Source organism: Thunnus thynnus, chromosome 21 (genome assembly GCF_963924715.1).
Source record: "Thunnus thynnus chromosome 21, fThuThy2.1, whole genome shotgun sequence".
NCBI classification, from domain to species: domain Eukaryota; kingdom Metazoa; phylum Chordata; class Actinopteri; order Scombriformes; family Scombridae; genus Thunnus; species Thunnus thynnus.
The window spans coordinates 1,176,568-1,189,109 of NC_089537.1; the positions used below are offsets into that span (position 1 = coordinate 1,176,568).

Here is a 12,542-nt window from a genome sequence, read left to right on the forward strand (position 1 = left end):
TCCAAATGTGAAACTTAGGTTCACATGTGAAATGTTTCACTTTACATGTCACATGTAAAACTTGAAACATGTCTTTTATAACATGCTAAATCATGTCACATGTGAAATGTCTCAGTTTATATGGGAGGAAAAGTTTACATGTGAAATCAATCTGTGAGATGTGTGAGTTCACATGGGAAATGTTGATTTTCACATATAAAAGTCTTTTATCACCTGAATGTGTCACTTCACTCGTGACTTTGTCCCTTTCACATGTAAAGTTTCCATTCACATATAAAACTGGAAACTTTTTTTTTTCACATGTGAATTTATGATGATTCACATGTGATTTTCCAAATGTGAAACTATGGTTCACATGTGAAATGTTTCAGTTCACATGTGAAAGACTGAATTTCACATGTGCTTTTTTCGTAAGGGTTATTGGCGTGATTGTGTAATACTGATGAAGAGGAGAGTCATGATGTAAAGACTCTTCATCTCCGTCATGAACAAACACTTGAAATAGAAACAGTCAAACTCAGAGCGTCTCTACTCTTCACTCGTTATTCAACACGTCTGAATAAACACAGAGGAAAGTAATAAATACAGATGATTATGAATATTTAAAAGGTGTTCGATGGGAGCTGAATAGTTAACGGTTTGATTCCAGCCGTTGTTGCACATCATCGTCTCTCCTGTCGTTTCCTGTTTGCCTCTTCGCTGCCTGCTGTCCAATAAAAGCAAAAATAAAAATAAATAATTAAGAAGGTGTTTGGAGAGTGAGCTAACGAGGTGAAAAAGTCATTTCTCACCACATTCAATATGCTGCGGCGCGTTAAATTCAGATTTAACCTGAACTAAAAATAATTGATCTGCATCGTTGCTGTTAAATAAACTAAATAAGAGTTATTGTGGCTGTGAAGGAGCAGCTCTGCACCACAGCAGGAACCAGTAACACCAATAAACAAAACCAATCAGCTGCTGCTTATCTGTCAGCCGACGCCTGGAAAATAAAATTACAACCACGACGTGACTCGTCGTTACGCAGACGACGCTGAGATGAGTTTCAGATTTTATCAGACTTACAGTGAAGTAGATTTCCTGTCTGTTAGAGATCAGCTGCTGTTTACCTGCATGTTCATAACGTCTGACAGGAGGAACAGTTTGGACTAATTGAATTTTAATCACATTTCTTCCGGCTGGAAAAGCTGCGACTCGACGATCTCTCCTGTTCTTACATGAAAGAGAATAAAACGCTGTGATCATGATATCATTTAGTTTATTGGAAATTATACATGAAGAAAATATCATTCAGATACAACAACAGTGAGACAATCTGTTCCAAGAACAAACTTAATGGATGAAAAGGACTGGGTATCCTTTAAAAACTTACCATACCAGTACCAGTACCAGTACCGGTACCGGTACCAGTACCAGTACCAATACCAGACCAATACCAGACCAATACCAGTACCAATACCAGACCAGTACCAGACCAATACCAGACCAGTACCAGACCAATACCAGTACCAATACCAGACCAATACCAGACCAATACCAGACCAGTACCAGACCAGTACCAGACCAATACCAGACCAATACCAGACCAGTACCAGTACCAATACCAGACCAGTACCAGTACCAATACCAGACCAATACCAGACCAATACCAGTATCAGTACCAGACCAGTACCAGTACCAATACCAGACCAATACCAGACCAATACCAGTATCAGTACCAGTACCAATACCAGACCAATACCAGACCAATACCAGTACCCTTAAAGTGATACTGATACCAGTAGAGTACTTCATGATCATTTTTACATTAATACATTTTGAAAGTCTTCAAATTATTGAAATATTTATTGATTAATAACCGTGCGATGACGTGCGATGACGTGTAATCACCACAGACTGTTTGGGTCGTAGCTGCTTCTGTAGTCGGCCAATCACAGGTCCGATAAATCGAAGAACGCTTGCACTGATTGGCTGCGAGCAAAAGATCTGATAGATCTGGGTAGAAAAGGACTGAACGCAGGTGTGGTTTGACTGGAGAAGTTTCCATATTACTGGATTATTTCAGTCAGTAGATTAAAGGTATTGAACACCGATCGGCTCTATAGACTAAACAAACAGGATCAGAAGGACTCAGATGGACAATCTGTTATAAAATGTCTGAATCGTCCTCGGCGCTGATCCCAAAGACTCGACTGTCACATTAAAAAAGTACAAAAGCAACTCTGAGTGAACTAAAACTAACTGAACTTGTGTCGATCCTTTTAAATTAATCAGCAAACTGACACAATAAGATTTGTTGTTTAAACTCAAACTTTTTAGAGCTGAGCAGCCAAACAAACACTTCACAGTCGTTTTTTAACGTCTCTAACTTAAAGGACACATATTCTGCACATTTCCAGCCTCTATATTTATATTCTGGGGCTCTACTGGAATAAAAACTCCTTATTGATCTTCTACTGGTCCTTTATGCAGCCCCTCAGTTCAGCCTCTGTCTGAAACAGGCCGTTTTAGCTCCTGTCTCTTTAGGCCCCGCCTCCTGATGAGCCCACTCTGTTCTGATTGGTCAGCTTCAGGAGCCAATGTCAGCTCGTCAGTTAGGTATTAAGACCCTGAGTTTGGACTTGCAGGCAGCATTTCTACATACGTCCACTTCAAGTTTCTGAACTTTGATGATGTTTAACATCCGACATCAGAACAGGAAATAAATGACAGGAAACCAGTAAAAGCAGAATATGAACCCTTTAAATCTACGGAGTCATGGATGATTAAATGGTCTAAATATATTCTGTGTCACAGTTTCTGTCCAAATCTAAAAAATGTTGATCTAAGATGTTAAATACAATTAATGAAACTAATCAATATTTGACATCTTTGTGTTATTTTACATTAATCTGGTGTCTGACAGCACTAATTAATTAATAATGACAATCAAGAATTTGTTTCTGATTTATTTTGTTTTGGAGCAAAACTTCATTTCATCCAAACTCTTGTTCAGTTTTAAGTCAATTTTAGTTTCTGTAAATGTGTAAAGCCGTCCAATCAGAGGAGGGCTCACACTTCTTCGACAGAGCTGATTGGTGGCGGTGGCTCAGGGGCGGGACTCTTGCAGGACTCTCTCCTCCAATCGAGCGTAGCGCTTCAGCATCTTATTATACACCTGGAACACACAGCGAAAGAAAGAAAACATCAGCTTTGTGTTTGGTTTATATTCCGGTTTGTGATTCGATCGGATCGTAAAAATAAACTGAACTGAAAGAGCAGCGTCCAATCAGCTGCTGAGAAAATATTAATATATTACAGCTGTTTTATCAGAAAATCAAAAAGTGTTTTGACCTCTGATTGGTTTGGTTTTTAAATGGAATCAAACAGCTGATAAAGTTTGAAGCTCATCAATATGGAAAAATAAAAAAAATACATGAAAAGTTAGACAAAACATTTTTATTTTTTATTTATTTATTTATTTATTTGCTTTTAATAAATAAAAATATCTTTATTGAAAGTGTTCAACTTTTTTTTTTACATTAATTTCGAGGCTGATTTGTTTTACAGACTTTATCTGGAATCAAACAGCTGACAAAGTCTGAACTGAACTGTACGGAGGCCCGGTCACGTCGAGTAAATTTTAAAAAATTCATGAAAAGTCAAAATTTTAAAATACTAGAAAAAAAATATATTCTGCATGTCTCCGTGGAGAAAACAACATTCATCTGGATTTATTTAGTGTCACAGTTTCTGTCCAAATTTCTCATTTGTTGCAATGATTTAATAATTTTTTCTGAAATATTGATATTCTAATATGTTGCTGGATGAAAACACTTCCTGTCATGTTATGTTTCATATTTAACCTGCTGTACAGTAAATATAGAGAGAAATATTCATTCGCCAACGTCTAATCAGTGCTGCTTCCCACCTTCACAGTATGTGTGTGTGTGTGTGTGTGTGTGTGTGTGTGTGTGTGTAAGTGTGTGTGTGTGTGTGTGTTTTCATGGACTAGGTGTTTCAGCAGAGTCTATTATTTATTTACGAGCTGTGCTGTTTAATTATTGAAGATGAACATGAGAGAACATCACTTCAGTAAACATACAAGTACATTAGAATAACATGGAACCCTGGAGAGTGTGTGTGTGTGTGTGCGTGTGTGCATGTGTGTGTGTGTGTGTGCGTGTGTGTGTGCATGTGTGTGTGTGTGTACTTTGGTAAATATAGAAACACTTTGTGTGTGTGTGAGATTCACTGTAATTAACATGATAGAAGAAGAGAACTGATAAAAGCTGAAAGGTGTGCATGTGTGTGTGTGTGTGTGCATGTGTGTGTGTGCGTGTGTGTGTGTGTGTGTGTGTGTGTGTGTGTGTGTGTGTTTGCTCGTCCAGTAAAAATATAACTAAAAAAACATCAGTAGCTTCTTTTATGACGGTAGATGCTTGTTTGGTGTGTGTAGAAGAAGAACGAGCGTCTGTTGGCTCCATATTTAGAGTTCATTACTAAAACACACTCGACGCTCTTTTATTGAAGTTATGTCCCAGATTCTGACTGTAACACTATAATAATCTCTGTGTTCTGAAGTGTTTTCACATGAAACTACAGTTTCCTGCTGGTATTACTGTTATTATAGAGACGAGAGACATGAGCCGCAATTTATGTCAGAACTCATCCTGCTTTTTTGGAGTAATAACAGTCAGACATGAAACACATATTTATAGATTCAGTGTGACTTTAACTTCCTGAAGACATCATTATTATCTCTGACGTCCATCACCAGTAAACCTCCATGAATCCACTTAGAAACAGAATAAAGAGGCTGCAGAACCTGAGAATCATCAGTATGACAGTGATCAGTGATGGTTGTCTGAACAGACAAACTGCTAACAGCTGATTCACACGACTGTTAACTTCCCAAAACTTAAACAAAAATATTCACTAAAACAATGTTAATGAGGTTAAAGGTCACAGTGAACTCAGTGAGTCTGTGGAAACATCCTCCACAGCAGACCACTGGTTCTGTCTCAGAAACCTTTCTCACTGAGTCCGATGCGTTTTATTATTCTTAATGGTCAGACACCATCATATCTTAAAGAGCTCATAGTACCGTATTATCCCACTAGAGCACTGCGCTCCCAGTATGCAGCTTACTGGTGGTTCCTACAGTCTTTAAAAGTAGAATGGGAGGCAGAGCCGTCAGCTATCAGGCTCCTCTCCTGAATCTTCCAGATTCAGTCCAGGGTGCAGACACCCTCTCTATGTTTAAGAGGAGGCTTAAAACTTTCCTTTTTGATAAAGCTTATAGTTAGGGCCGACCAGGCTCGCCTTGGATCAGCCCTTAGTTATGCTGCTATAGGCCTAGACTGCTGGGGGACTTCCCATGATGCACTGAGCTCCTCTCTCCTCCTCCTCCTCTCCATCTGTATGCATTCATGTAACATCAATGCATGTCACTAACTTTGCTTCTTCCTCAGAGTTTTTTTGTGCTTTCTCATCTCACAGGGAACGCTGGGTTCTGGGCCGAGCCTTTGCGGTCCTGTTGGCGTCCTTCCCTGACTGCTGCTGTTGCTACCTGTACTTATTGTTATTGTTATGATTGTTGCTCTCCTGTCCCCCCCCCTCCCCCTTTCCCTCTCTCTTTCTCTCTCTCAACCCAACCGGTCAAAGCAGATGGCGCCCACCAACAGCCGGGTTCTGCTTGAGGTTTCTACCCGTTAAAGGGGAGTTTTTCCTTCCCGCTGTCGCAAAGTGCTGCTCATGGAGGAATTGTTGGGTCTCTGTAAATTAAAGAGTTCGGTCTGGACCTGCTTGTACTTAGTACAATCTATGCTTGCATGTATAATAGTCTCTTCAGCCAGCTGGAAAAAAATATGTGCATATATCGACATCGGCGATCAGCAACAATGAGTTGGAAATATCGGATATCGTGCATCTCTAGTCTCAACTTCTCCTTTATGACAAAGTGAACACAGCCTGACAACCATCACTGATCACTGTCATACATGTGATGATTCTCAGGTTCTGCAGCCTCTTAATTCTGCTTCTCAGTGGATTTATGGAGGTTTATGAGTGACGGACGTCAGAGATAATAATGAAATCCTCACACTGAGTTAAACCTCCTGCTGGACGTCTTTTACAGACCAGACGTTGTCATTTCTCCACTGTGACGTTCATCTTGTCTGAAAGAGTCTCAGCGTGTTTGAGATGTTTGAATTTTGTTTCCTGTATTTGCATATTTGCGTCTGTTTGCGGGTGTTTTCTGGGCTGTGAACTGTAGACGGTGGAGTTCAGAAGGTGACGAGCAGCAGACGCGTCGAGCTGTCAGACGTTTTAAAGTAATTAAACTGAACTCTCTCCTCTTCTTCTTCTTCTTCTTCTCTCCTGGGAGGCTGAGAAGTGATTGACAGGACGAAATATAAAAGAGAAAAGTAAGACGCCGTCACCCCTCCGACCCTCGCCTCCTTCATCATCATCCTTCCCTTCATCTCCTCTCCTCGTCTTCATCACCTCGCAGGTTTGCGGAGGGAAACTTTGTTCCCGTCTGTCACAGAAAATCATTTTCACTAAATTCCCTCCTCTTGTTTTCTCTTCATTATCAGTTTTTTTTAGTGGGATTGTTTTCTTCTTCTTTGCTCTTCTCTCTGACGTGAAATGCTGCGTTTTAAATCTGATCATCTTCCTCATCCAAAAAAAAAAGGAGACGCACAGATATCAACGTGTAAAAAGTGAAAGAAACAAATGAAACGAGGCGCCGCTGACTCAGCAAAGAGACGAAATTAGACTTTTTGTTTGAAGTGAGAAGAAGAAGAAGAAGAAGAAGAAGAAGAAGAAGAAGAAGAAACAAACATGACCTGAATTTAGAAAACAGCTTCATCATCAACATCAGCTGGTTGGAGGAAGACGAGTTTCGTTTTGTTTTTTTGTGTTAAACATTTATTTCTTGTGATCAGCTGCTTTGAGACAAAAGAAGGTTTAAATATTGAAGAACTCGTCCTTTAATTAACTGTTTTACATAGTTTGATGCTACTTTGCTCATTAATTCATGAATAAGAAACAAGGAGAGAAACTAAATGTGCATCAGTTACATCATGAAACACATTTACCAACTTGTTATAAAATAAACATCAGCATCAATCTATCGGCTGTGATGAAGATACATATCGATATTTATATTCGCTCACATTAACTATTTGTCTTTGATCGTCATCGTCTTTACAGGATACGATGAGAAACAGGAAACAAACCAGACGGCTGATCGCTGCTCAACGTCTCTCTACAAACACCGAGTCAACCAGTCAGTCTGGTCTCAGTCTCTACATCCAGGCCCTCTAATGAATGTGCTGCTGGTCATTTAGTGAATGATTGCTCCTTTAATAAGATGTGAAGACTTATAGCAGCTTTGACGTCTGCTGTGTGTTGATTGACAGCTGTGATTGACTCCAGGACTCACATCAGCCCTGTTACAGTGTAGCTGATACTGATCACTTACAGTGTTTTCTGATTGTTTCGTTTCTATCTTTGAAACTATTCTGTTAGTGTTTAATCATTCAGAAGAAAACTGTAGAATCTGTGCAGATCAGAAGCGTCTACGGCACAGATCAATAGTCAGATCAATAATCATTATTTCTACGACAGCCTTTGTGTGGACGACACTGTGAAGGTCTCTCTGACTCAATCATCTCTTCTTCTTCACTTCCTGCAGCAGCGTCGTCTCGGTGGTTCATAAAGGAACCGGACGTTTAATGAAGAGGCAGCGAGTCATGAAAGTAGGACAGCGTGTGTGTGTGTGTGTGTGCGTGTGTGTGTGTGTGCGTGTGTGTGTGTGTGTCCTGTCTTATGAAACCTTCATGTCGTCATGTCTTCTCTTTATTGATCTGCATCAGTCTGACCTGTTTTCTTCTCACTAACGGCCACATATCAACAGAAACGTTTCCCTTCATTACATCTATCACATGTTTAACCTTATTAACCCTCCCAGTCTGAGCTGCAGGTTCACTACGGCGGGCGGGAAATAAAATCAATGAATCAATAAATATAAACTCTGTTCATTTCTTCCTGTGGAGAGACGTGAAAACCAGTTTCTGCTGTCAGTCAGCTGGTCGCTGGTCAGGAGCTGCTGACAGACCTGCTCACGTCTTCTATCAGGATCCTCAACAATGGTTCAATTCCCACCAGGACACAAGTCTGCCGACTGCAACCTGCACTCTGACCTCCAGCAGCACAAACACAAAGTTAACAACTAGCTAACAGTCGCTGCCGTTAAACCGCCGCAGAAGAAGACGAGACAACGAGACGACGTCAGAGCAACAGTCAAAGCTCAAACGATGGAAAACATGATGGAAATATGACGTTTCTGTTAGTCTGATCTATTGATGTGAGGAAGGTTACAGCCTCCTCATCATCGCTCCACGCTAGGGGTGCAACGGATCGTAGTTTCGGTTCAGCAGGCATGTGAACTAAAGATTAATTACAAAATTTAATGTCTCATTTAAGACAAAGTAAACAAACTGTAAGTACAAGTGATGGACAGACAGCGCGTCGCTAACAGGGATGATGAAGAGCGACGATCAAACCAGCAGCTGACGGGTCCGTAGTGACGTCTGCAGCTGAGCAGCTAATTAGCATCTAGCTGCTAACTGACGCTAGCCGTGAATGTTGTTTCAGCTCTTCGCTGACGTTTAATAATTATAAAAACTATATTTTGTCATCGATACAACAAACACAAACATCAGCAGAGATCTTGACTCAAAGACAAACATGAGTTTATATTAAATATTTATAATATTCTTGTTTTGTGTTTTAAATGTCAAGACTGTGAGATGAAGTGTTGAGACTCGGAGGAAGTTCATTCTTGATCTCGGAGACAGTAGCTGACCATTTAGCAGCTGTTCCGGAGCTTTCAGTTGAATCTCATGACCTGTTGGTCAGGAAATCGTAGATGTTTGTGTTTCCATTTTGTACTTTCAATCTACTTTTACGCCAACGTGGACGAGAAGCGACTGTTCTCTCTATGTGATGAAGACCATGTGATAAGGTTGAAAGCTCTAGAACAACTACTAAATGGTTGCAGTCGACTGTGTTTTCAGGTTTATAGTATAAATGTTTCAACAGAAACAAACATTTATAAAGTTGATGATTGTTGACGTCTTATTCTTATTTTCAAGCAACTGAAGTTATTTTAATGTTAAAAAACAGCAGAATTAATACCCACAAGTCTCTCATTAACACGTTTACTGAGGCTAAAAGGCCTGAAGATCATCTCCACCCACACACACACACACCCACACACCACACACACACACACACACACACACACACACACACACACACACACAACCTCACAACCTCACCACTGATGAGACCAGCAGAATGCCAAAACACGCATATGTGTGTGTGTGTGTGTGTGTGTGTGTGTGTGTGTGTGTGTGTGTGGGAGAGAAGACACCGGGGGGAAATATGAGGCTCCATAAACCAGTAAAAACCACACACACACACACACACACAGTGACTAATTTAATAAATGCTAATTACACTGCTGGGGAATAGCAGCAGAGAGAGTGTGTGTGTGTGTGTGTGTGTGTGTGTGTGTGTGTGTGTGTGTGTGTACCTCCTGTGCAGTAGGATGCGGCGTGGCGGCCAGTTGTGGTTCCGGTGCTTTCTTCACCACATCAGAGAAGGAAACTCCAGATTCTGCTACGAGGCCTGAAAACACACATCACATCCTCCAATCAGAGAGCAGGTTTCTGAATCGTTAACCAATCAGCAAACATTTTTACTAATCAATAAGGTTAGTTAAGGTCAGTGTCATTGATTCACCAATCAGATGTTTAAGTTCAGTCGTTCCGTCGTTACTTACAGGGTCGTTAACCAGTCAGAAGATCAGTTCTTGGCTCATGAACCAATCAGACTGTTAGAGGGTCATTAACCAATCAGAGGCTTAGTTTCTACATCATTAACCAATCAGGGAATTAGTTCAGAAGTCTTTAACCAGTCAGTCCGTTTGTCCACCGTCAGCTAATCATTGATTCTTTGTCATTAACCAATCATAGATTGAGGTTTAGTTGTTTCCTTGTTAACCAAACAGCTGTTTAATTACTGAGTCAATAACAAATCAAAAGGTTCGATTCAGCTCATTTACTTAGAAGATGATTAGTTCCTCGTGTATAAACTCAACTCATTAACCAATCAGAGGGTAGTTAAAGTTTTGTTAACCAATCAGCAGGTTAGACACATTAACCAATCAGTGGCTTCATATCTTGGAAACAATGTAGCCGAAAATCAATTATTAATATTAACTACAGTCTCTCAGCTCCACCGTCGCTAATTAGTCCCAAAGCTCGTTAGTGGATCCATGGGTCGTTAACCAATCACAAATGAGCATGAGACACACTGCTTACATGTGAGCTAGTTCACACTACTTTATATACAGTTAGCTAGTTTAGTCCAGTGGTTCCCAACCTAGGGGTCGGGCCCCTCCAAAGGGTCAGCAGATAAATCTGAGGGGTGGTGAGATGATTAATGGGAGAGGAAAGAAGAAAAAACAAAGTTCTGATACACAAATCTGTTTTCAGTTTTTGGACTTTTTCTCTAATCTTTGATTTTTGCTGAAATATTGGATCATTTGAACATTTATTGAAATGAAAGCATGTGAGAAGTTTAGAGGGAAAAATCACTATTTGGTGGAGCTGTTAACAACTCATAGACATGTGAAATGTGACCCCGACTACACACTGCTTTTTGTAAGACGTCAAAAGCCGACTAATGACGTATTTTGACGTTTAATTAATCACTCAACCAAGTTTTGAGCTGAATGCTAATGCTAATGTTAGCATGATAACTGAAAATGCAACAAATTCACTTCCAATCTGTGTCCTCTTCCTCTTCTTGTGTCCTTCACACAATCTATTCCTCAAGGAAATTAAGAAGGATGATGTGTCCTCTGCAGTCTCTCCATCCTCCCCTTCCTCCTCCCCCTCCTCCTCCTCCTCCTCCTCCTCCTCCTCCTCCTCTCTGTGGCCTCCCGCTGTGACTCTTTGAACTCCTTCGGTATCAAAGGACGGGAGATTTTCAGGCCTGATTCATGTAACATTTATTCCATCATGTGTTTATCAAAGGGAGGAAATTAGTGTCCATGCAGGAACAAGTATCCAGCTAAAGCATGTCCTTCTTTTTTCTGCTTTAAAGGGTCACATTGCATGTTTTACTCTGAATATTTGACTCTTTGGCTCAACGTTTTAAAAAACACACCAGTGGTTTGTATCACAGAGTGAGATCGGACACCCACCCAGCACATCTCCATCCATCCACTCTGTCTGGAGTCAAACCAAGTCAGTAAAACCAGCTGAATATATTCTGTTAGTTTTGTTCAACCTCGTCTCTGAAAGACGCTGCAGTCGACGGACATACAAGTTGAAGGTCACATGACCCACAAAGCCGGCATTGATAGGTTACTGGTCCTGTAGTTGCATGTCAGAGATCTACTGCTAACTAGGAAGCAGGAAATGTTTGTGAGCCAGAAACACTGCGTCAAACTAAGATGGTAAACATTACACCTGCTAAACATGTTAGCATTGTCATTGTGAGCTTGTTAGCATGCTGATGTTAGCATTTAGCTCAAAGCTCTCACAGAGCTGCTGGCATGATTTCCAGTTAAAAACTCCTTATTTATCTTCTACTGGTCCTTTATGCAGCCCCTCAGTTCAGCCTCTGTCTGAAACAGGCCGTTTTAGCTCCTGTCTCTTTAAGGCCCCGCCTCCTGATGAGCCCGCTCTGTTCTGATTGGTCAGCTTTCAGGAAGCTTCCTCCAGCTCCGGAGGCTACGTAAACAAACTATAGTAGCAGGATTTCACTTCTTTTTCTCCTTCTTTACTCCAAATGTCAACTTCTCAAATACGTACATGTTGGAGCTGAACAACACATGGAAACACCTTAGCAACCACCTTAGCAACCACCTTAGTAGAAGTGTTCGGTGCAGGTTGAAGCCCTGAGTTTTGACTTGCAGGCAGCATTTCTACACACATTCACCTCAAGTTTCTGAACTTTGACCTCGTTTAACATCCGACATCAGAACACAAACAACAGAAAACTAGAAGCCGAACACGTCGTCTTTAACGTTGATAAATTATCTCTGTTGCTTCTTATTCTGCTGTCGTCGTCGGATCTTTGACTCGGTGGTTCGTGGTGTTTAATACTCTTCTCTTGATCTGATGCTGTTGCATGTGATTGTCTTGAAATTAGGACCTACAGCTGTTTGATGTGAGCGCGCTCAGAGGTGGATCAGGGGGATGAAATGAATCCGTTTTGTTACCTAAAGGGAGCCGTGTCTGTTTCTGTAACACTGAGGAGAGGATTGCAGCACTAATGCTGATGAACGCATGAGGAGGATTTCTCTGCATCCAGCTCTGTTGCAGAGTAATTGCATGAAGGACCGCTTACCCCCCCCCCTCCTCCTCGTCTCCCTCCTCATCTTCCTCCCTCGTCTCCCCCCCCAGCCGCCGAGTGAATCGGCGTTGGTTCTTAACATCAGGAGGATTGCATTATGTCTTTTCCAAGCCCACGCAATT

General features: G+C 41.0%; 1 protein-coding gene and 1 long non-coding RNA gene across 3 annotated transcripts in view; one reads left to right on the forward strand and one right to left on the reverse strand.

Moving 5' to 3' along the window:
• Positions 1–532: 532 nt before the first annotated feature.
• LOC137172884 (uncharacterized) lies at positions 533–1,536 on the forward strand. The gene is made up of 2 exons (XR_010925066.1): positions 533–1,385; positions 1,417–1,536. It is a non-coding gene; the product is annotated as an uncharacterized lncRNA (long non-coding RNA).
• Positions 1,537–2,934: 1,398 nt separating this feature from the next.
• The window catches only part of xylb (xylulokinase homolog (H. influenzae)), a 24,712-nt gene continuing 15,104 nt past the window's right edge, over positions 2,935–12,542 (reverse strand). For both annotated transcript variants that reach the window (XM_067577467.1, XM_067577468.1), the window contains exons 18-19: positions 9,587–9,681; positions 2,935–3,157 (exon numbers count right to left, since the gene is read on the reverse strand). In XM_067577467.1, the coding sequence (XP_067433568.1) occupies positions 3,089–3,157; positions 9,587–9,681 (164 nt within the window). In that variant the 3' untranslated portion in view covers positions 2,935–3,088. The remainder of the gene's footprint in view (positions 3,158–9,586; positions 9,682–12,542) is intronic.